Genomic DNA, 21,210 nt, shown 5'->3' on the forward strand with positions numbered 1-21,210 from the left:
GTCCTGCCTCCGTAGTAGCAGAGATAAAGGTGATACTATGACACATTGTGTTGCCAATGAGGAAGAGGAAATTTCAGCATAAAAGTACTTCTGAGATCTAATAAATTCAGATGACTATTTATTTATATTTATCATGTCAGAAGCTAATTGAGATATAGTTATGATGTATTAAAAACCACAAACTTAAAAATGTGATATTATACTAAATTTATTTTGACCAGAAACTGGCCACTCCGAGTGCCTTTGGTGTCACTGTAAGAAGGTCCTCCATGGTGCATGTGGAAGGGCTCAGGGAGCACCTGAAAGTAAACACTCCTAGCTATTGTATGTATCTGGGCTGTCATTTAGGGTGACAGATCCAGAAACACCCTAAGTGTAACCCTCTGTAGCTCCAATCCCAGGTTAGGATTAGGCTAGGTTGTCAAAGTAGCAAATGTTTTTCTATTAGCCTTGTCTACAGGAAAAAAAATGGAGAGGCCCAAATCATGAATCATAGCACTATTAAAAGTAAGCACTTTCATTTAGTCTGGATTCAATTTCAGTTTGTTTTTTTCCTTATCCATTCCATTACCTCCTTCAGGAATTTATTCAGAGGAGACATACTATCTGTTGTTGCTGCTGCTGCTGCTGCTCTTGTGTAACTTCAACTCATTTATGGTGATCTTAATGTGAACCTACCATGGGAATTTGTTTGCATGATGTGTTCTGAAAGGGTTTGCATTTGCCTTCCTCAGAGGCTGAGATTGTGTGAGTTGACCCTGTCCATTCCATGGCAGACCAAGGATTCAAATTCTTCTCTCCAAAGTTGCTGTTCAGTGCTGGAACCATTAAACAACACATCCTTAGCTGCTGCTATTTTTAAAGGCATTAAGAAGTATGTCTGAGCGTGATTGGTTCACTATGCTTCTGGATGATCTCTCCCAGTGGGTTTCATGTAAATGTTAAACAATATAAGGAGAGAATGGCACCTTGTGGGATGCCATATAACTACTCCTTTCTTGATCCCCAAGAATCGGTCCTGCCTAAAAGATAGGACCAGAACCACTGAAACATAGTACTCCAATTCCCAAATCTCTCAGGAGTTCCAGTGAACTGTGGTCAATCATATCAAGCATAGCTGAGAGGTCCAAATGCCCTAATGACACACTGTCCTAGTAGCTGAACTAGGCTGGGGAGACTGCTGGGAGCTGCTGACCTCTATTTCCTCCATTGGCCCTTCCACTATTGCCCTCACTGTTGGAACTGGTCATGATGCGTTTCCTACAATATCTTACTCATTTACCTGAGATAGTCTGAGGACCTTGTTGCATCACTCCTTTATGCCACATGATTCTATTTGAAAAATTCTCCAGCCATTCTCACGAGGGAAGTTGATTGTTTATACTCTCTATTGCACCCTTACAGCACTGGGGCTTTAAAAGCATCACTTACATGCTTTTAAAAAAATACATTACTGTTGTCGTTCCCAATTCCTGCATCCCATCCTTGTTTCATGATTGGTTAGCCTACATTTTTCAATGAAAAATTTGCAGCCATAGTAGCAATGGTAGGATATGCTACTATAAGATTATGATGCTGTAATGACAAACAAAAATATCATTTTCCATCTGGAGCACTGGGCTTCACAGCTACATATTTCCTTCAGAATCCTTGAAGGACGGATTTTATTATGTGATATTAAATGTTTTTAATTGATATGTATGTATGTATGTTGTGGCATATAATTGTTGTCAAGCTGTATGCTATCCTGAGTCACCTTCAGGCTGAAAATAATGGAATAAAAATACTGTGTGTGTGTGTGTGTATTCTGCTCATTCTTCTCAGTGAAGTGTTTTACCCCCAAATGATAACACAATGTGGCAGCTCATTGATGTTTGTCAATCATCCCTTTTTTTACAGTCTGCATGGACCTGGGAAATTCATGTTCTAAAGAAACAAAAGGTGTAACATGTGGTCCACATGTGCAGTAACAGCCATTGATAGGACGTCCAGAACACCATGCCATTTTAATTTACCCAATGCCTGGATACTGGATTTGAAAATAATACACAAGAGCTTTCCCCTTCTCTCCCGAGCTTTCATGCTGTTAACTTGCTTAACATTCCCTTATCGCGGGCTCATGCAGGCAGAATGAAAGAGAATTAGCTGTAAATCATATAAAATTCATGTACTTTTAAAGGAAACTGTTTGTTCTACTTAGAAATGCTCATTAGAGAGAGTGTTTTACATTAGGGCACCAGCTAATGGGGCTCCCTGGGAGAAGAATCAATTTACATTGCTTTTTATTGCCCTTTCTCTGTTTGTCTGGCTTTGCTGCGTGTGATAGTCCCTGGCACAGCAAATGTGTCGCAGTCATCTCTGCATGGATGGACATTTGGGTAAGAGCTGCTCAAGTAAAAATGACATTGCGCTTTATGGAGTAAGAGGTGTTTACAAGGACTTCACAGGCATGATCACCTGTCAATAGTGTATGAGTAGATACCATGGTGATAGCTGCTCTTGGAAGAGGAAAATAAACCATATTGTCCATAGGGAAGAAAGTGAGCTGGCTGGCTCTTTTTAATATCCAAATGCCTTCTTATTTATACAGTAGAGTCTTGCTTATCCAACCTTTGCTCATCCAACATTCTGTATTATCCACAGTCTGCCTCCTGCCCAGATCCACAGCTGTTTCAATACATTGTGATGTTTTGGTGCTAATTAGCAAATATAATAATTGCTACATAACTCTGTCAATTCGTTGTAAAACATGATGATTTGGTGCTTCAATTGTAAAATTACAACATTTAATAGACTTTTCCTTAATCCCTCCTTATTATCCAACATTTTCTCTTATCCAATGTTCTGCCAGTCCATTTATGTTGGTTAAGCGAGTCTCTACTGTAATAATACCATGAGGTGCTGTGATCTTTAATGCAGGATGGATCAACTTGTGATCAGGGGCGGCTCAACCCATTACGCAAAGTAAGCATTTGCAGTATAGTTGATTTTGCCCAGGGGTGCTCTTGAGGTGCTACAACTTGACATATGCGAGTTGTAGTTACTGGGATGTATAGTTCACTTACAATCAAAGAGCATTCTGAACTCCACCAGTGATGGAACTGAACCAAATATGGCACACAGAACTCCCACAATGAACAGAAAATATATATCAGTGATTGGTTGGGGGGAGGCGCCAAAATACTGTTTGCTTACCGTTGAAAATTACCTAAGGCCACCTCTGCTTGTGATCCTCCAGTTGTAGTTGGACTGCCAATTTTTGATGCTTCTATTATGTCCCACAATAGCTTTTGCTAGTTATGGTGAATGGGAGTTGCTGTTCTCTGACACCTGAGGGAATAGGAGTTCTCCACTCTGCCTTAATAAAAGTGGACATTTCTATTCATATAGAATTTAGTGGGTTATATGGACTTAGAAGGAATCTTGTTGCTGTTTTCAATTGCCATCAAATTGACTTCAATTGGTAGCAACCCATGAATGAGAGGCCTCCAAGGTACACTATTATCAATGCTTATCCCAGAAGGGCATTCAAGTCACATATTTTGAGGCACAGTCCTTAATAAGTAACTATTTTTTGGGGAAAAAATCCCAGACTTTTTAGAGCTTCCCTTTTCAATAAATTGTTTCCTTAGGTGGGTTTTTTTTTGTTCTGTTGCTGATCTAAACCTTTTTAAGTTTAAATATTTTCTTTTATTACATTTCTGATGTGATGTCTTAACTTTGTGAACACCCCAGGGAGCTTTATTTATTGGGAAGTTTACAATAATTGCAGCGTTGAAGTGCAATTCATTATTAAACAAACAGAGGTAATTGTTTTCTCTGGATAGGTAAATGCTCTAGTCATAGAAATACCAGTGATGCTGAAGTATGCTAGGAAATAAGATGGTATGGATGGATATTATATATACAATTACTGATCTGGGGACTTTAAACATATTGCTTATCTAGGCCTTTCCCCCCCTCTGTGATGGAAATAGGTTGGGGATCCCTGATAAACCAAATAAGCTGTAGCATCTATCTAATTCCTGCTAATAGAAGGCATTCTCACTGTCCTTACTATAATTGTTTTACTGCCTTTTCTGTTTATTTATCCATAAGGGCTGCTGTTAAATGGCTTGGGAGAGCAATTGCTTAATGACTCAGTATTGAGTGAAATGTTCAGAGGCCTCTGAATAATATTGAGAAGGGTAAGGACCATGGATAGTGTCTGACCACTGACCAGTGATATGGACTGAGTTGGCCTTTATTATCAAAGAGATGGTCCTCTGTTTAGCAGAAGACATCCAACCATCACCCATCAGACAATATCTGAAGAGCTACATGATTCCCATACCATGTTATAATGTGTAAATTATATTTGTTGCATTCATTTCTTACAAAGTTTGGAAAGTAGTCTCACTGAACTAACTTCATTGTTCATTGCATCATCATCTTAGGGTAGAATAGCAGAAAACTTGAAAAAATGATGTCAAAATGCCTGCAAATTCCAACAACTTTAGAAAGTAAGCATATAAAGCATTGTTTGTTAAGATGATGGATTAACTTTAACCCCATTCTTTGTGTTACTTTTGAAGTATGGCTTCCTTGTTACAAAAAAAAAAAAAGGAAACTTGTTATAGGAACTACTTAACTTGTAAGTTATTACTTCTAAACTCAGCTCCCTGGGCAGGATATTCATAGAATCATAGAGTTGGAATAGACCTTGTGGGCCATCCAGTCCAACCCCCTGTCAAGGAGAGGGAAAATAGCAGTCAAAGCACCCCCGATGGGAGAATGGAAATAGTATGGAAAAGTCCCTGTTTCTACATAAAATGAATCATATCAGGCCTTCTGCAAATTTTATTTTTATTTTTCTCTTCTTCTTTCTTCTCCCATACTACTACAATTCAGGTTCATTCAACATATCTGATCGGCAACAGATTAAGCCCAATGAAAATAAAAGATTTCTTCATGCAACATTGGCTCTTGCTATGTGCTATCAAGCTAACTTGGTCTTATAGAAACCCTATGAATCAGACATCTTGAAGAGATCCTATTATTAGCTTCCTTACTCAGATCTTAGGTAAGCAGATAATATTGAGTTTTCACCCCATTTCCTGCTGCCTTACATTGTTCCAAGAACTATAATATTTTCTAATATGTAGGGTCTTCTCATGATATCCCCATAGTATGACCCTGTTAGTATAATTACCAAGAGTCTGATAAGGGTTCAGGCACAATTTACTCTTAGATCCATATTTACCTTTTGGGGAGTCAAAACTGCAAGCACTGATGAATATATATAGATTGCAAGTTACTCCGAAAAGCACATTTCAAATGTTTTGGTTAATTCATCTTTCTTCTTCCTTTATCTTTGTATATTCAAATGATCTTGGAATATAGTCAATATGTCTTCCTTAATGCAACATGGCTTCTTGAATTGTCTACCCATTTATCAGGTTATGATTGACTCTGAATCAACATACCTTTAATGAGTCCTTCCCATTCACCAGGGCTTCTTCCAAAGCAATAGAATATGAGCTAAGGCAAATCTGGACTGAAAAAAGGACAAATAACTCATTGTATTCGTTTCCTTCCACTGATACATCTGTATATCGGTATCTTCAAGTCACCTGTTGATGCATGGAGAGTCCATGAATTTCACAGGGTTTTCTAAGGCAATGAATACTCAGTATACCACTGCCTTCATCTGAAACCTACCCTACAACACCTGGCATTTATTGGTGGTTTCCCATCTATGTATTGACCCAGGCAGAATCTGGTGCCTCTAGGCTAGGCATAGGCAAACTTGGGCCCTCCAGGTGTTTTGTACTCCAACTCCCAACATTCCTAACAGCCTCAGGACCCTTTCTTTTTCCCCTCAGCCTCTTAAGCAGCTGAGGGGGGAAACAAAAGTGCCTGAGGCTGTTAGGAACCTGGAGGGTCCAAGTTCCCCCATGCCTGCTGTAGATTTATGGCTGAACTTTCATTTCCATCAGTGCATCTGAAGAAGTGAACTGATAGCTGAAGGAGGAAAGGAAAGGAAAGGGCCTGAGATTGTTAGGAATTGTGGGAGTTGAAGTCAAACATACCTGGAGGATCCAAGTTTGCCCATGCCTGCTATAGATTTATGGCTGAACTTTCATTTCCATCAGTGTATCTGAAGAAGTGAACTGATAGCTGAGGGAGAAAAGGAAAGGAAAGGAAAGGGCCTGAGGCTGCTAGAAATTGTGAGAATTGAAGTCCAAAATACCTGGAGGGCCCAAGCTTGCCCATGCCTGCTGTCAGGTATCTAGGCTTCCCCATGAAATCATTCCTTTTAATAGTTCTACTTTTGCCTATGTACATTCCTTCTTTTCTCCTCTTGTTGGATGAAACCAGATGCTAGGTGGGAACCTAACAAGATGAATCTAATTTGGAGAGAAAGGTGCAATGAGATAAAAAAGTACAAAGTCAATATACGAGTCGTGCATGAATGCGAACAGAGTTCAGGCAAGACCAGGTAAGGGAAGTGATCTTCGTCCTTTGGGCATCTTTCTGCCCCCTCATAGCTTCGTCACCAAGCCAACCAGTCCCAGCTGGGAAGAAGCAGATTATTGATCTCCAGGGGTCAACTGTTTTCAGGCTTCCCAACTAGCCCTGAGCTAATCAATGTGCTCAATCTAGAGGTTCTCCTGCTTCATCCACCATACAATGAACTCATTCACACAGGTGAGCTTCCACTGCAACCATGTATAGATGAAAAGGGAAGCCTAGGCATCTCACATGGGACAAACCCTTACCCTCTTTGAGAAAGTAGCTTTCTTTTTTAAAAAAGAAAAATGCAACTCCCAGAATTTCCTACCTGGTGTGCCTGCTGCCATGACCAACAAGAACCTTTTGTGAGTCGTCACCCAAAAAGAACTTAGCCAAACTCTTGCTCTGCCAAAGCAAAATAAAAAGAAAATATGTCACCCTCCCTGAATCCACAACAAATATTTCCATGTCTGTTTTGTTGTTGTCATAGTGGTAGCACGACTTCAAGAAATTTCCAACTTATGGTGACCGTAAGTTGAACCTATCAAAGGGTTTTCTTACAAAGATTTGGTAGAGACTAAGACTGGCTCAGGGCCAGTGGATTTCCATTGCCAAGTGAGGATTCAAACCCTGGTCTCATAATGTTGTAGTCTAACATTTAAGGCACTATACCACACAGAGACACTCTTAAATATGTTTTAGTTGGTTTTGTAACATGCTAGCTATAGGTGTCTTATAAGAGATCCAGTATATTATATTATATTGCCACTGATCATGCTGGCTTGGTACTGTAATCTAAAAATTAATTTTTCCATTCTTTCATTTTTTCCACAATGTATGTCCTCCCCATACCACTACCACTCTCTCTCTTTGCTACAAAACCAGTACACCAGTGGGTTTTTCTCCTAGAAAGGGACATATGTTTAAATATATACACATGCTCCTCTCTCTGTTGTACATTTGCATATGAATATTTCTCGGTGTCTGTACAGATCATGAGTCCTGGATTATCAGATTCACAGCACACCTAGAGTGCATCAATCCTGTAGAATGAATGCCATTTGACACCACTTTAATTGCCATGGCTGAATTTTATTGAATCATTGGAGTGGTAGTTTTACAAGGTTTTTAACCTTCTCTACCAAAGAGTACTGGTGCCTCATCAAACTATAAATCTCAGGGATCCATAGCATTGAACCATGGCAGTTAACATGTTGTCAAACTGCAATAATTGTACAGTATAGTTGCCATTCCACTGGAATCTGTGGGGCTTAAGTTGGTCATGATTTTTAGTGGAAAGCTTCTCTTTGTCCAATCACAATCACAGGACCATATCCTGAGAACACAGAAAAGAACACTCTCAGTGGTGGCTCCTAGGACCCATATAACCCAGAATATCATGCCAGATCATTCACAATATCTACTTTGAACTGGGTTATCTGAGACCACACTGCCATATAACCCAGTTCAATGCAGAAAATGTGGAATTTTATACAGCTGTGTGGAAGGTGCCCCAGTTCCCTCTTTCCTGAAGCTACATTGGTACTTTCCCTGCTCCCTTTCTGCCAGCCTGCAAAGTGCATTTTTTTAATTCAGGTTTTTGATTGTTGACTGTCCCTTCAATAAGATTTTAAACTAAAATCTGCCATATTTTTATCCTTCTTATGTTTTATGGTTTTTTTAATTTAAAAAATTAAACTAATGTTTACAATATTGGGTTGTTCCTCTGTGTCTGTGGGTTTAAATTTTATAGATTTTGATTGATTATTCACTAATTTGATTAATATATTACCTCTAGGAAGGTCTAGATCAGGGTCCTCAAACTAAGGCCCAGGGGCTGGAGGCCCTTGCTCAGGGTCAACCTAAGTCTGAAGCAACTTGAAAGCACACAACAACAACAACAACAATCCTATCTCATCAGCCAAAAGCAGACTCACACTTCCCACTGAAATACTAATCAGTTTATATTTGTTAACATTGTTCTTCATTTTAATTATTGTGTTGTTTTTAAGTGTTTTTACACTACAGATAAGATATGTGCAGTGTGCATAGGAATTCATTCATTTTTTTTTCAAATTATAGCCCAGCCCTCCAACAGTTTGAGGGATTGTGACCTGGCCCTCTGTTTAAAAAGTTTGTTGACCCCTGGTCTAGATCCCCCAGGGCAACTTTGCTGGAAGTTGCCAATAGAACCACACTGCAGAACCTAAAGATTTCTAGAGGTGAAGGGCCTACAGTAATTGCCCGCTTCACCCCTTCTACTCTGCCATATAAATTCAGATCATCTGCTTTAAACTGGATTATATGGCAGTGTAGACTCATATAATACAATTAAAAGCAGATAACGTGGATTATCGGCTTTGGTAATCTAACTATATGGCATTGTAGATCCAGCCTTTATTAACTTTGCACTAAGCTTTGTTTAATTATACTCAAAGAAAAGCATATATTGTAAGCCAATTTGTGTTCCATAGTGAAAGAAAAGCAAGATAGAAAGAAAACATAAACACATATAGTCAAAGGCTTTCATGGCCAGCTGTTAGGATTTCTGGGAGTTGGAGGCCAGAACATCTGGGGGAATCACAGGTTGAGAACCACTGTCCTAGAGCCTTCTAAGACAAGGAATATTAGAGGCGGTCATTCCCGTGTCCTCCATTGAAATATAGGCCTGATATTCCCAGGTGTCTTCTCATCCAAGCAGAGCAGCTCATCAAACCCTCATGGCTATCTTTGGTGCTCCCACAGTAGTGCACTTTCATAACTAGCCATCCTAAGAATGAGATCATCTTCACTGTAGAATTATTCACTTTGGCATCACCCACTGCCATGGCTCAGTGCTATGGAACCCTGAGAGTTTTACTTTTGGGAGGCACCAGTACTCTAAAGGCCTTGTAAAACTTCCACTCCCATGATTGCATAGCATTGTGTCAGGGCAGTTAAAGTGGTGTCAATCTACATTAATTCTACCCAAGATTAATTTTTAAGACATAAAGTTCATGTTCCTTGGTCTCAAGGTAATACTTGCATGCCTCTAGTCCAGGCTGCAGGTTCGAATCTGGGGAGTGGCATGAGCTTCCACTGTCAGCCCCAGCGTCTGCCAAACTAGCAGTATGAAAACATGCAAATGTGAGTAGATCAATAGGTTCCACTTCAGCGGGAAGGTAGGCGCTCCATGCAGTCATGCTGGCCACGTGATCTTGAAGGTGTCAGGTTAGAAATAGAGATGAGCACCAACCCCCAGAGTCGGGCACAACTGGACCAAATGTCAGGGAAAACCTTGACTTTTACCTTAGTCCAGGCATGGGCAAACTTCAGCTCTCCAAGTGCTTTGGACTTCAACTCCCACAATTCCTAACATTTGGTAGGCTGTTAGGAATTGTGGATGTTGAAATCCAAAACACCTGGAGGGCTGAAGTTTGCACATGCCTGCTCTAGTCTCTCTATATTCCAATATAGATTTTCCTGGAGCATGGGGCATAAATAGGAGAAGTGCCCCTGCTCTTTCCATAGTCATGTGCAACTCATCCACCAGTGAGAGCCCTTGGTGACACTTAGAAGTTCCATAGGACCTCTTCCTATGGAGCTCCATCCATTCCCTAGATGACCTTTCTAACTGCTGCATGGATGTGTTTCCATTGCAAGGAGTGGGATTTGCTGCTCTCCTTTCCAGAGAAGGCCCCTTCTGGGGATTTCCAGTAGCTTCACAACCCCCTTCAGAAGGCTAATAACATCTTGGATGGGGCAAATTGGAGGAAGGAGGGCTGAAGACTCAGGGTACTTCTAAATCAGGCATGGGCAACTTTGGGCCCTCCAGGTGTTTTGGACTTCAACTCCCACCATTCCTAACAGCGTCAGGCATAAGCAGCTGAGGGGCAAAAGGAAAAGACCTATGGCTGTTAATAATGGTGGGAGTTGAAGTCCAAAACACCCATCCCTGATCTAGACTGTAGATGTCATGCACTTTAACTGTTATGGCTATGGATTTATTTATTTATTTATTTACTATATTTATATACCGCCCCTCTCAGCCTGCAGGCAACTCAGGGCAGTTTACAGTCAGCACCAAGACCAAAAAAAAATAAAAAATACAATTAAAACATTAATATAATAACGAGTCGCCTTCGGGCTGAGAGTGGCGGTTAACAAGTGCAAATAATAAATAAATAAATAAAACAAATAAAAACAACCAACATGAATAAATATATATATCATTAGAATCTCCTTGTTAAAACAGTTTGCAGTCATTCCATTTTCCTATGTTTGTTACATTGCATCTGCAAACAACTTTTTTCGGAATGTTAAAAGGGAAGGGGCCGATGGGCATTCCCTAGCCAGGGGGCCACCCATGAGAAGGCCCTGTTTCTAGTCCCTGCCAGACAGCGGGATCCATAACAGGGCCTCCCCAGACAATCTTAAAGTCCTGGAGGATTCATAAGGGGGGGGATACATTCGGACAGGTAAATTGGGGTTGTGGTTTGGTAAGGAGCCAACACTCTTTGGCAGAGAAAGAAGAAAGACTTTGTAAAACTACAACTCCCAGGATTCCATAGCATTGAGCCATGTTAGTTAAAGTGGTGTCAAACTTCATTTAGATGCAGCCCAAGTGAGTGGGGGAAGGAGCTCCTAGTCTCCGGAACTGGGCAGGTGGCGAAGCTCTGCTTCCCTGCGTTTGTTTAAGCTCAATCAACAAGTGTCCAGGATCCTTGCATTTTCGACCTCTCTCCAGCCTGGGAAACCTGTCGACCCGAGTCAATTCTATCAGCCGGAGAGATTAGGAAAGGCCACTGCCGGCTTATCTATCGCCTCTCCCCTCCGTCGCTCTTGCGGCAAGGAGGCTCCGCGGGCAAACAGAAGGGAAAGCGTTTCCTACAAGCCTTGATAGACCAGGCTGTTAAACACACACAGCTTGGAGAGGTCACTGCTTTGGACTACAGCTCCCACAATCCTCTGGGTACTGGGAATTCTACTGCAGAAATACATTTCCCCAGCCGTTTAATGGTTTCCTGGAATCGTAAAGTTGGAATACACACCAAGGTCATGTAACCCAAACCCTTCTGCCACGCAGGAACACCCAATCAAAGCACTCCCAACAGATGGCCATCCAGCCTCCAAAGAAGGAGACTCCTTCACTTTCCAAGTGTCTTCAGAAATGTGCGCTAGATTGCTTTACTCCCAACAGTAGCCTACTTACTTAGGGATCCCTCGTTGTCCAAGTAGGATAGTCTTCCAAGATCAGTGTACTGGTGGGTCTGTAGGTGACTGTGGAGCACTATTCTTGATCTGCATCTTCTCTCGCAGTGAGGGCATTAGTTTCAAGGTGAAAGGCGGTCTCGGTCAGGTTTGGCTTAACGTCCTCCATTCTTGCCTCTTCAAATTCTACAGCACTGCTGGTCACAGCTGACCTCCAGATGGAGTGCTCAAGGGCCAGGGCTTCCCAGTTCTCAGTGTCTATGCCAGAGTTTTTAAGGTTGGCTTTGAGCCCATCTTTAAATCTCTTTCCCTGGCCACCAACATTACGTTTTCGTTCTTGAGTTCGGAATAGAGCAACTGCTTTGGGAGACGGTGGTCAGGCATGTGGACAACCAGTGGAGTTGATGGCGGAGGACCATCACTTCAATGTTGGTGGTCTTTGCTTCTTCCAGCACACTGACATTTGTCTGCTTGTCTTCCCAAGAGATTTGCAGGATTTTTCAGAGGCAGCGCTGATGGAATCATTCTAGGAGTTTCATGTGACATCTGTAGACAATCCTCGTCTTATAGGCGTATAGAAGGGTTGGGAAGACAATAGCTTTATAAACAAGCACCTTGATATCCCTACGGATGTCCAGGTCCTCAAACACTCTCTGCTTCATTGAGGGGAAAAAGCTGCACTCGCAGAGCTCAGGCGGTGCTGAATTTCAGTGTCAGTGTTGACTTTTGTGGAGAGGTGGCTGCCAAGGTAGCGGAAATGATCAACAGCAGTGTATTTCACTGCTCAACAGTTCTTATCATAAAGATGGTTTTTCTAATGTTTAGATGGCATCTCCTTTCCTGCAGTTGGAATCCATTGCTCCATGAGTAGCAGGAAAAAATACTTTCCTTCCTCCTCCACATGGCATCATTTCAAATATTTAATCAGGGCTTATCTATTCAAACGCATCTCCCACTATGAACCTTCCAGGAGCTTGAGATTGTCTGAGGAGGCCCTTCTCTCTATCCCACCTACTTCACAAGCACGTTTTGGCGGGAGGAGAGACAGGGCCTTCTCTGTGGTGGCCCCTCGGGTGTGGAACTCCCTACCTAGGGATATTAGATCAGCCCCCTCCCTCCTGATCTTTCAGAAAAGAGTAAAAAAAACTGGCATTTGGAACCACAGCATGGTCTATAGCCGAGGGGCCACCACAGAGAAAGCCTTGTCTCTCATCCCCACCAAAGGTGTTTGTGACCCACGTGTGATCGAGAGCAGGACCTCCCCTGACAATCTTAAAGTCTGGGTTGTTGTAGGTTTTTCCGGGCTATATGGCCATGTTCTGGAGGCATTTTTTCTCCTGACGTTTCGCCTGCATCTATGGCAAGCATCCTCAGAGGTAGTGAGGTCTATTGGAAGTAGGAAAAATGGGTTTATATATCTGTGGAATGACCAGGGTGAGACAAAGGACTTTTGTCTGCTGGGGCTAGGTGTGAATATTTCAGCTGATCACCTTGATTAGCATTCAATGGCTTGGAAGTGCCTGGGAGGAATCTTTTGTTGAGAGTGATTTTATGTGCACATACTACCTCACTACCTCTGAGGATGCTTGCCATAGATGCAGGCGAAACGTCAGGAGAAAAATTGCCTCCAGAACATGGCCATATAGCCCGGAAAAACCTACAACAACCCAGTGATTCCGGCTATGAAAGCCTTCGACAATACAATTTTAAAGTCCTAACACAGTGGTTCTCAACCTGTGGGTCCCCAGGTGTTTTGGCCTACAACTCCCAGAAATTCCAGCCAGTTTACCAGCTGTTAGGATTTTTGGGAGTTGAAGGCCAAAATATCTGGGGACCCACAGGTTTAGAACCACTGTCCTAACAGGTTCATAAGGAAAGATGGGTTCAGATAGGTAAGTTGGGCCAGAACCGTTTAGGGCTTTATAGGCTAAAGCCAGCACTTTGAATTGTACTATAGAAACTTGTATAACCACAACTCCCCTGAACCCTTAAACGTTGAGCCTTGACAGCTCAAGGGATGTCAGGCTGTGTACATAAGAAAGTCCAAGCGCCTGGGCTGGCTTCTGATTGGGGAGGAGCCAGCCAATGGGGAGGCGTTTCCTGCCTGCGTGGGCGTCCCGGCAGCCAATGGCGAGGCGTCCCGAGTTCTGGCGCACCTTCATGCTCCTCATCCGCAGGTGGAGCGGAGTTCTGCCAGGGCTTGGGCGAGGGTCCCTCCGGCTGGCCGGCCATGAATGCCGAGGAGGAGCAGTATTTCTCGGCCAGCCAGCTCTACAAGGAGCCCTGCGCCTTCCAGAGGTCCCAGGACTACAGCCCCAGCCCCCCCGCCTGCCTCTACATGGGCAGGCAGCCCCCGCCGCCCTATGCCAACCTCCTGGGGTCTTTGGAGCAGGGCAGCCCGCCGGACATTTCCCCTTACGAGGTGCCCCCCATCGCCGAAGAGCCGGGCCTCGCCCACCTCCACCACCACCCTCACCACCTGCCTCCTCCTCCTCCGCACCAGGAAGCCTTGCCCGCCTTCGGAGAGGGGCCCGACGCCGGGATCTTGGAGGAGCCCCGCGGCCCCTTGCCCTTCCCCTGGATGAAGTCCACCAAGGCCCACGCCTGGAAGGGACACTGGCCTGGCACCGGTAAGAGGAGGTGGGGGGGGGGGTGTCGCACAACCCCATGTACTGGTGGGAATGTACATTGACATTTAGTCGACAGAACCCCAGGATCTACTAGAGCAGTTTGGCAATATCACCACTTACATAGAGCAGTTTCTCAAACTGTGCTCCTTCAAGTGTTTTGGACTTCAGCTCCCACAATTCCTAACAGCTGGTGAGCTTGCTGGAATTTCTGGAAGCTGAAGCCCAAAACACCTGGAGGAGCACAGTTTGAGAAACACTAGAGAGGTAGTGGGGTCTCCTTCTCTGGATAGCTGCCTGCTGGAGATACTCTAGGTCAGTGGTTCTCAACCTGTGGGTCCCCAGGTGTTTTGGCCCACAACTCCCAGAAATTCCAGCCAGTTTACCAGCTGTTAGGATTTCTGGGAGTTGAAGCTCAAAATATTTGGGGAGCCACAGGATGAGAACTACTGCAATACAGGATTAATGCAGTTTTCGTCCTCTTTTTTTCACCTCCTGTCCTGGTTCTCTCACTTCCTGGTTGGAGTTTTCTCGCATCAAGACTTTGTTCAGTACTTAGTAAAAGTAGCCATACAACTCAGAATATCTGCTTTGAACTGGGTTATCTGAGTCCACACTGACATATATCCCAGTTCAATGCAGATAATGTGGGGTTTTATTCAGCTGTGTGGGAAGGGGCAAAGTGCCCTTCCACACAGACCTATATCCCAGAACATCAAGGCAGAAAATCCCACAATATCTGGGTTATCCGAGTCCACATTCGGATAATGTGTGATTGTCTACCTTGATATTCTGGGATATAGGGCTGTGTGGAAGGACTCTGGGTTATCTGAGTCTACCCTCGGCCATTTCCACACAGCTGTAAAAAATCTCACATTATCTGCTTTGAACTGGAATATGTATATGGCAGTGGGGATTCAGATCACCCAGGTCAAAGAAGATACTGTGGGATTTTCTGCCTTGATATTCTGGGTGATATGGCTGTGTGGAAGGGCCCTTAGAAAACCATGTAGGGCCCTTCACACAGCCCTATATCCCAGAATATCAAGGCAGAAAATGCCTACATTATCTGAGTGTGGACTCAGATAACCCAGTTCAAAGCAGATATTGTGGGATTTTCTGCCTTGATATTCTGGGATATAGGGCTGTGTGGAAGGGCTCGGAGTGAATTAGGGCTGCAGTCATCTATTTACCCGAGAATCAGTTTCTTTTGAACTGAATGCAAGCATGGGTTGGATCTACACTGCCATATAATGGAGATTTCTGTGAGTTTAGCTTTATGAATCGGTTTTACATTGGTTTTCAGGGGTTTAACTACTTTTTAGTACTGTTACTGTTGAATTATATTTTAATGTTTGTATTTTTTTCTGTTTTAAATTATATTATCTTAGGGCCCTTCCACACAACCATACACCCCAGAGTATCAAGGCAGAATAACCCACAATATCTGCTTTGAACCGGATTATCTGAGTCCACGCAGCCATGTATCCCAGTTCGAAGCAGAAAAATGCGAGTTTTATTGTGAACCGCTTTGAGTTTCTTTTTTAGAGAGATAAAGTGGGATAATAATAATTATTATATATTATTATTATTATTATTATTATTATTATTATTATTATATAATTGAGTTTTATATATACTCACAGCCATATCACCCAGAATATCAAGGCAGAAAAATCCCACATTATCTTCTTTGACCTGGGTGATCTGAATCCTCACTGCCATATATTCTAGTACAAAGCAGATACTGTGGGATTTTATTATATATAATTATAATTTAAATATTATTATTATTTATTTGAACTGCATTATAGGGGACTACACTAGCCACATTATGCAGTTCAGACTGCATTAAATGACAGCTTAAATCCAGCTATGGCTTTCTTCCTGACATGGTTTGCCACTGTTTAATGCAGAGAGAGCATGGGCCCTTCCACACAGCCATCTAACCCAGATTATCGCGGCAGATAATCCACAATATCTGCTTTGAACTGGATTATCTGTGTCCACACTATCATATAATCCAGAGCAATGCACATAAAGTAGGGTTTTGAAGGAAGGGGCCCATGACTTGCCCAAGTAGGTTTTCAAGGCCTAGCTGGGATTCGACCCATGCGTGCATCCACACAGTGGAATTAATGCAGTTTGGCACCACTATCGCTGCCATAATTCAATGTTATGGAATTATGGGAGTTGTAGATCTTTAACCTTCTCTTCCAAAGAGTGCCCTACAGCACCCAGGATTCCATAACATTGAGCCATAGCAATTAAAGCAGTGTCAAGCAGCATTACTTCTACAGTGTAGATGCCCTCCTGATTTCTCAAACATTACACTGATTCCAACTATTTATCTACCGGTAGGAAAACCAAAAATCCCCATGTCAACAGAAAGGTAAAAATGAGTCAAATAAATGTTTTTTTAAGCAAGCAGAGAAAGGGAAATGTGCCGATTATGAACTTTGCATCTTGTATTGACATGTTATGGAGGGAGGATTAATGGGCAGTCACCTAAGGACTTTAATCCAATTTTGGACTAAAATTAACTCCAAGAGTTTGCCATAGATTATTACACATATTACTTGTCAATGATTGTGGTGGTCCATGTGGACAAGCAAGAAAGTTGCCACCAATGTATTAATTATATATTGTAATGCAATATACTACTACTACTACTACTACTACAAATAATAATAATAATGATATTATATTTATATGTTTATATTATGTGTAATATTACTAATAATATTACAATATAATGGTATAGTATAATATAGTAATATATAATTCTGATATTGTACTATGCTAATAATATATATTGTATGTATATATCTTGTAAGCCACTCTGAGTCCCCTTTGGGGTGAGAAGAGCGGCATATAAATGTCGTAAATAAATATAAATAAATAAATGTGCAGGGAAGATCTGGACAGGTCCTGGCCTCTATAAAGCTGGAATAGAATCTATAATCTAAACCAGGCATCGTTTAAGCGGCTGAGGGGGAAAAGGAAAGGGCCTGGGACTGATAGGAATGGTGGGAATTGAAGTCCAAATCACCTGGAGGGCCCAAGTTGGTCCATGTCTGTTCTTCTCTTGCTGGTAGAATTTAAGCTATATTAGGACTGCATCAGTAGGCAAGGTCCAATCCTTGATGAAGTGAAGTCTAGGAAAGCCAATATGTTTTGGTTGTGTGCCTTCAAGTTTTCTACTAACTCTGGGATTCAAAATCCATGGCCAGGCGGGGATTCAAGTCCTAGTCTCCAGAGTCATGGGATACACCCACCCACACAGAAGAATTCAAGCAGTTTTGTGCCACTTTCGCTAGCTACCATGGCTCAGTGCTATACACGGAAGTTGTGGTTTGGTGAGACACTATTTAGCACAGAAGGCTCAAGACTCCATTGCACATTGATCTGCTGTTGTTTTCAAGGTCAGGGGCCGAATTGTAGGCTTCGGACGCGAAAGAGGACCAACTTCGGCGTGGCCACAGTGAGAGAGGAACTCGCCTCATTTTTGTTGCAATCTAGAAAACCCGTGAAAAATATTCTCTCTTCCTGCAACCTCTTTTTCTTATACTACCCATGTGATAAAATGCGTGGAAACAGGTGGTGAGAAAGGCCTGATTATTATTGAATTCAATAATGCACTTTTAATAATAATAATACTTTACTACTAATAATAATAATAATAATAATATACCAATAGTAATAATGCTATAATAATACTACTATAATACTAATACTAATAATACTACTACTACGGATACTAATAATACTATAATAATGTTACTACTACTAATATTAAAATACTAATAATAATGCTATAATAATACTATAATACTAATAATACTACTACGGATACTAATAATACTATAATACTAATACTAATAATAATACTACTACGGATACTAATAATACTATACTAATGTTACTACTACTAATATTATCATACTAATACTAATAATAATACGGATGGCGCAGTAGGTAAGCCCTTGTGCCGAAAGTGTTCGAACCGGGGAAGCTGGCGAGCTCCCTCTGCCAGCTCCAGCTTCTCATGCGGGACATTAGAGAAACCTCACACCGTCTGGTAACACATCCCAGGCAAGTCCTTGCAGTAGGCCAATTCTCTCACACCAGAAGCGACTTGCAGTTTCTCAAGTCGCTCCTGAGACAATAATAATCCATATAAATAAAAATATAATGTTCATTTGTGGGATTAACAGAACTCAAAAACCATTGGGTGAATTGACACCAAATTTGGACACAATACACCTATTAGGTCAACGAGTGACCATCACTCATAAAAACACTGAAAAACACAGCGGAAGAGACTTAAAAAGCAAAAAAAACATTACAATGCATGCGCAAAACCACATATATACACATATACACACAAAAAACACATATACACAGACTGGACCACAGCAACGCATGGCAGGGGACAGATAATAATAAGAATAAGAATAATAATAATAAGCATATTCTCGAAGCCTATCATATTTCTAAGGCTGCTTCAACGGAGTCCTTGGCATAAACCTTAATCGACTATTCCAGTACGTATTATAAAAGGATTCAGAGACTCGAGACTTTTTACTACTTTTACTTTTGTTTATGTCATTTTATAGTGTATACAGTATATACATCTGTGTGTGTTTGGGTGTATTAGTACTCGTAGTAGTATACGTGCAATATTGTATATATTATATTGTTTATATATACGGTACTCATAAGTTGAAAGGAGTGGTTCCTTCTTTAACGTCAACTATACCGTTTTTACACCCCACGGAATCCGTACTACCGTCTCCACGGTTTTTGTAAAGTCCCGCTCCCTTTTATTTCTTTGTTTTGAAAATAAAAAGAAACCTTAAATTCAGTAATTCATTGTTTATCTCTATCTAACACCGTATACTTCGATTAAAGGAGTGATGAAAGGCGAGTGTTCAGAGTTTGAAAATAATGTTCCTAATTCAAATTCTAAACCTATTTGGGGAGCGGCTGTTTCAGCTTCAGTCCCTCACCTTGACTTTCGGTGCTTGGCAGGTAACTTCACCTGTCTCTGAGGGCAGGAATGGGAAAGGCCAAGAGGCAATTGAGAAATGTCTGCTTCTTGATTTCCATTTTAAATCGTCTTCAAGCCGATTCAGAGCTGCCTGTTGTTTTATGGCAACTCTATACATTTAATATGGTATTCTCAGGCACAGGCCCGTAGCCAGGATTTCATTTCGGGGGGGGGGGGGGGCTGAATTTTTTTTCAGGGGGGGTTTCGGGGGGGTGAGTTTCGGGGGGGGGGGGCTGAGTCTGAGTGAAAGAGGGGCTAGCCTAGCAAACCTTTTGTATCTTTACCCCAATACCCCCATGAATATGGGATATATTGAGTATGGTGATCAGATCATGATATGAATAAACATAACAGTTTAAATAATGCACCATTAAGGCCTTTTCGTGAACCACCATGAAAATTTCGGGGGGGGGGGGGGCTGAAGCCCCCCCGAGGCCCCCCCCCCCCCCCCTGGCTACATGCCTGCTCAGGCAAGGAAGACTCAGGGCCCTTCCACATAACTCTATATCCCAGAATATCTGCTTTGGACTGAGTTACCTGAGTCCACACTGCCATATACTCCAGATACTGTGGGATTTTCTGCCTTGATATTCTGGGATATAGGGCCCTCAGAGGTAGTTTTTGCAAGTTCCTTCCTTTAATATTTATTTATGTATTTATTTACCACATTTATATGCCGCCCTTCTCACACCCCCCCCCCCCCCCCAGACTCAGATCGGTTTACAAGATACATATATACATACAATATATTATATTATTAGCGTAGTACAATATCAGTATTAAATATTACTATATTGTACTATACCATTATATTGTAAAATTATTAGTAATATTACATGTAATATAAATATATAATTATAATATTATTAGTAGTATTATATTGCATTACATTTATAATAATATTATTGGAATAGCACAAGAGACAAGGTGGAACTGTCTTCTGCCCCCCGCCCCCCCTTCATTCTGGCCCAGAGCGGAGGTTAGTACTGGGGGGAGGGGTCCCCAACTGATGACATATGCAGGAGACAAGATGGAACTGTTCCCTGCCCCCCCCCTTCTCTCTGGCCCAGAGCGGCAGTTTGTGCCGGGGTAGGGGTCCCCAACTAATGACATATGCAGGAGACAAGATGGAACTGTCCCCTGCCCCCCCTCTCTTCACTCTGGCACAAAGGGGCAGTTGGTGCTGGGGGGGAGGGGTCCCAACTGATGACATATGCAGGAGACATGATGGAACTGTCCTCTGCCCCCCCCCCCCCTCTCTTCTGGCCCAGAGCAGCATTTGGTGCTTGGTATTCATTCCTTGGTGGTCTCCCATCCATATAATTAACTTAAAGCTGACACAGAATTCCTTCTGAACTTGGTGGAATTGACTTCGGCAGCAAATGGGCTGAAGTTTCCCTTGCTGTTTTAAAAGGTCCTGGCCTCCAACCACTTGCAAGTCCTTGGGTGCATCTACCTTGCTGGATTAATGCAGTTTGACACCACTTTAATGGCCATGGCCCAATGCTATGAAGTCATGGGGGTTGTAGTCTGGTGAGACATCAGCACTCTTGGGCAGAGAAGGCTAAGGACACTGGGAAACTGCATATCCCACGATTCCATAGAAGTTAAAGCTATTTCTGCATTAATTATGCATTGTAGATCAGGCATGGGCAATGCAGATCAGGACTCCATAGCCCTGAACCGTGGCAGATGAAGTGGTGTCCAACTGCATTGATTCTACATCAGGCTTGAGCAAACTTGGGCCTTCCAGGTGTTTTGAACTTCAACTCCTACCATTTCTAACAGACTCAGGATCCCTCCTGCAAGGCTGTGGCGGTCAATGGATTCTTGGTCATTTGTGGG

At 42.2% G+C, this 21,210-nt stretch overlaps 1 protein-coding gene across 1 annotated transcript in view; it reads left to right on the forward strand.

The window, feature by feature from the left end:
- The first annotated feature begins 13,915 nt into the window (after nucleotides 1-13,915).
- PDX1 (pancreatic and duodenal homeobox 1) overlaps nucleotides 13,916-21,210 on the forward strand; it is a 29,090-nt gene continuing 21,795 nt past the window's right edge. The window contains exon 1 of the mRNA XM_060766940.2: nucleotides 13,916-14,315. Coding sequence (XP_060622923.2) covers nucleotides 13,916-14,315 — 400 coding nt within the window. The remainder of the gene's footprint in view (nucleotides 14,316-21,210) is intronic.

Source organism: Anolis sagrei, chromosome 3, assembly GCF_037176765.1.
Source record: "Anolis sagrei isolate rAnoSag1 chromosome 3, rAnoSag1.mat, whole genome shotgun sequence".
NCBI lineage: Eukaryota > Metazoa > Chordata > Lepidosauria > Squamata > Dactyloidae > Anolis > Anolis sagrei.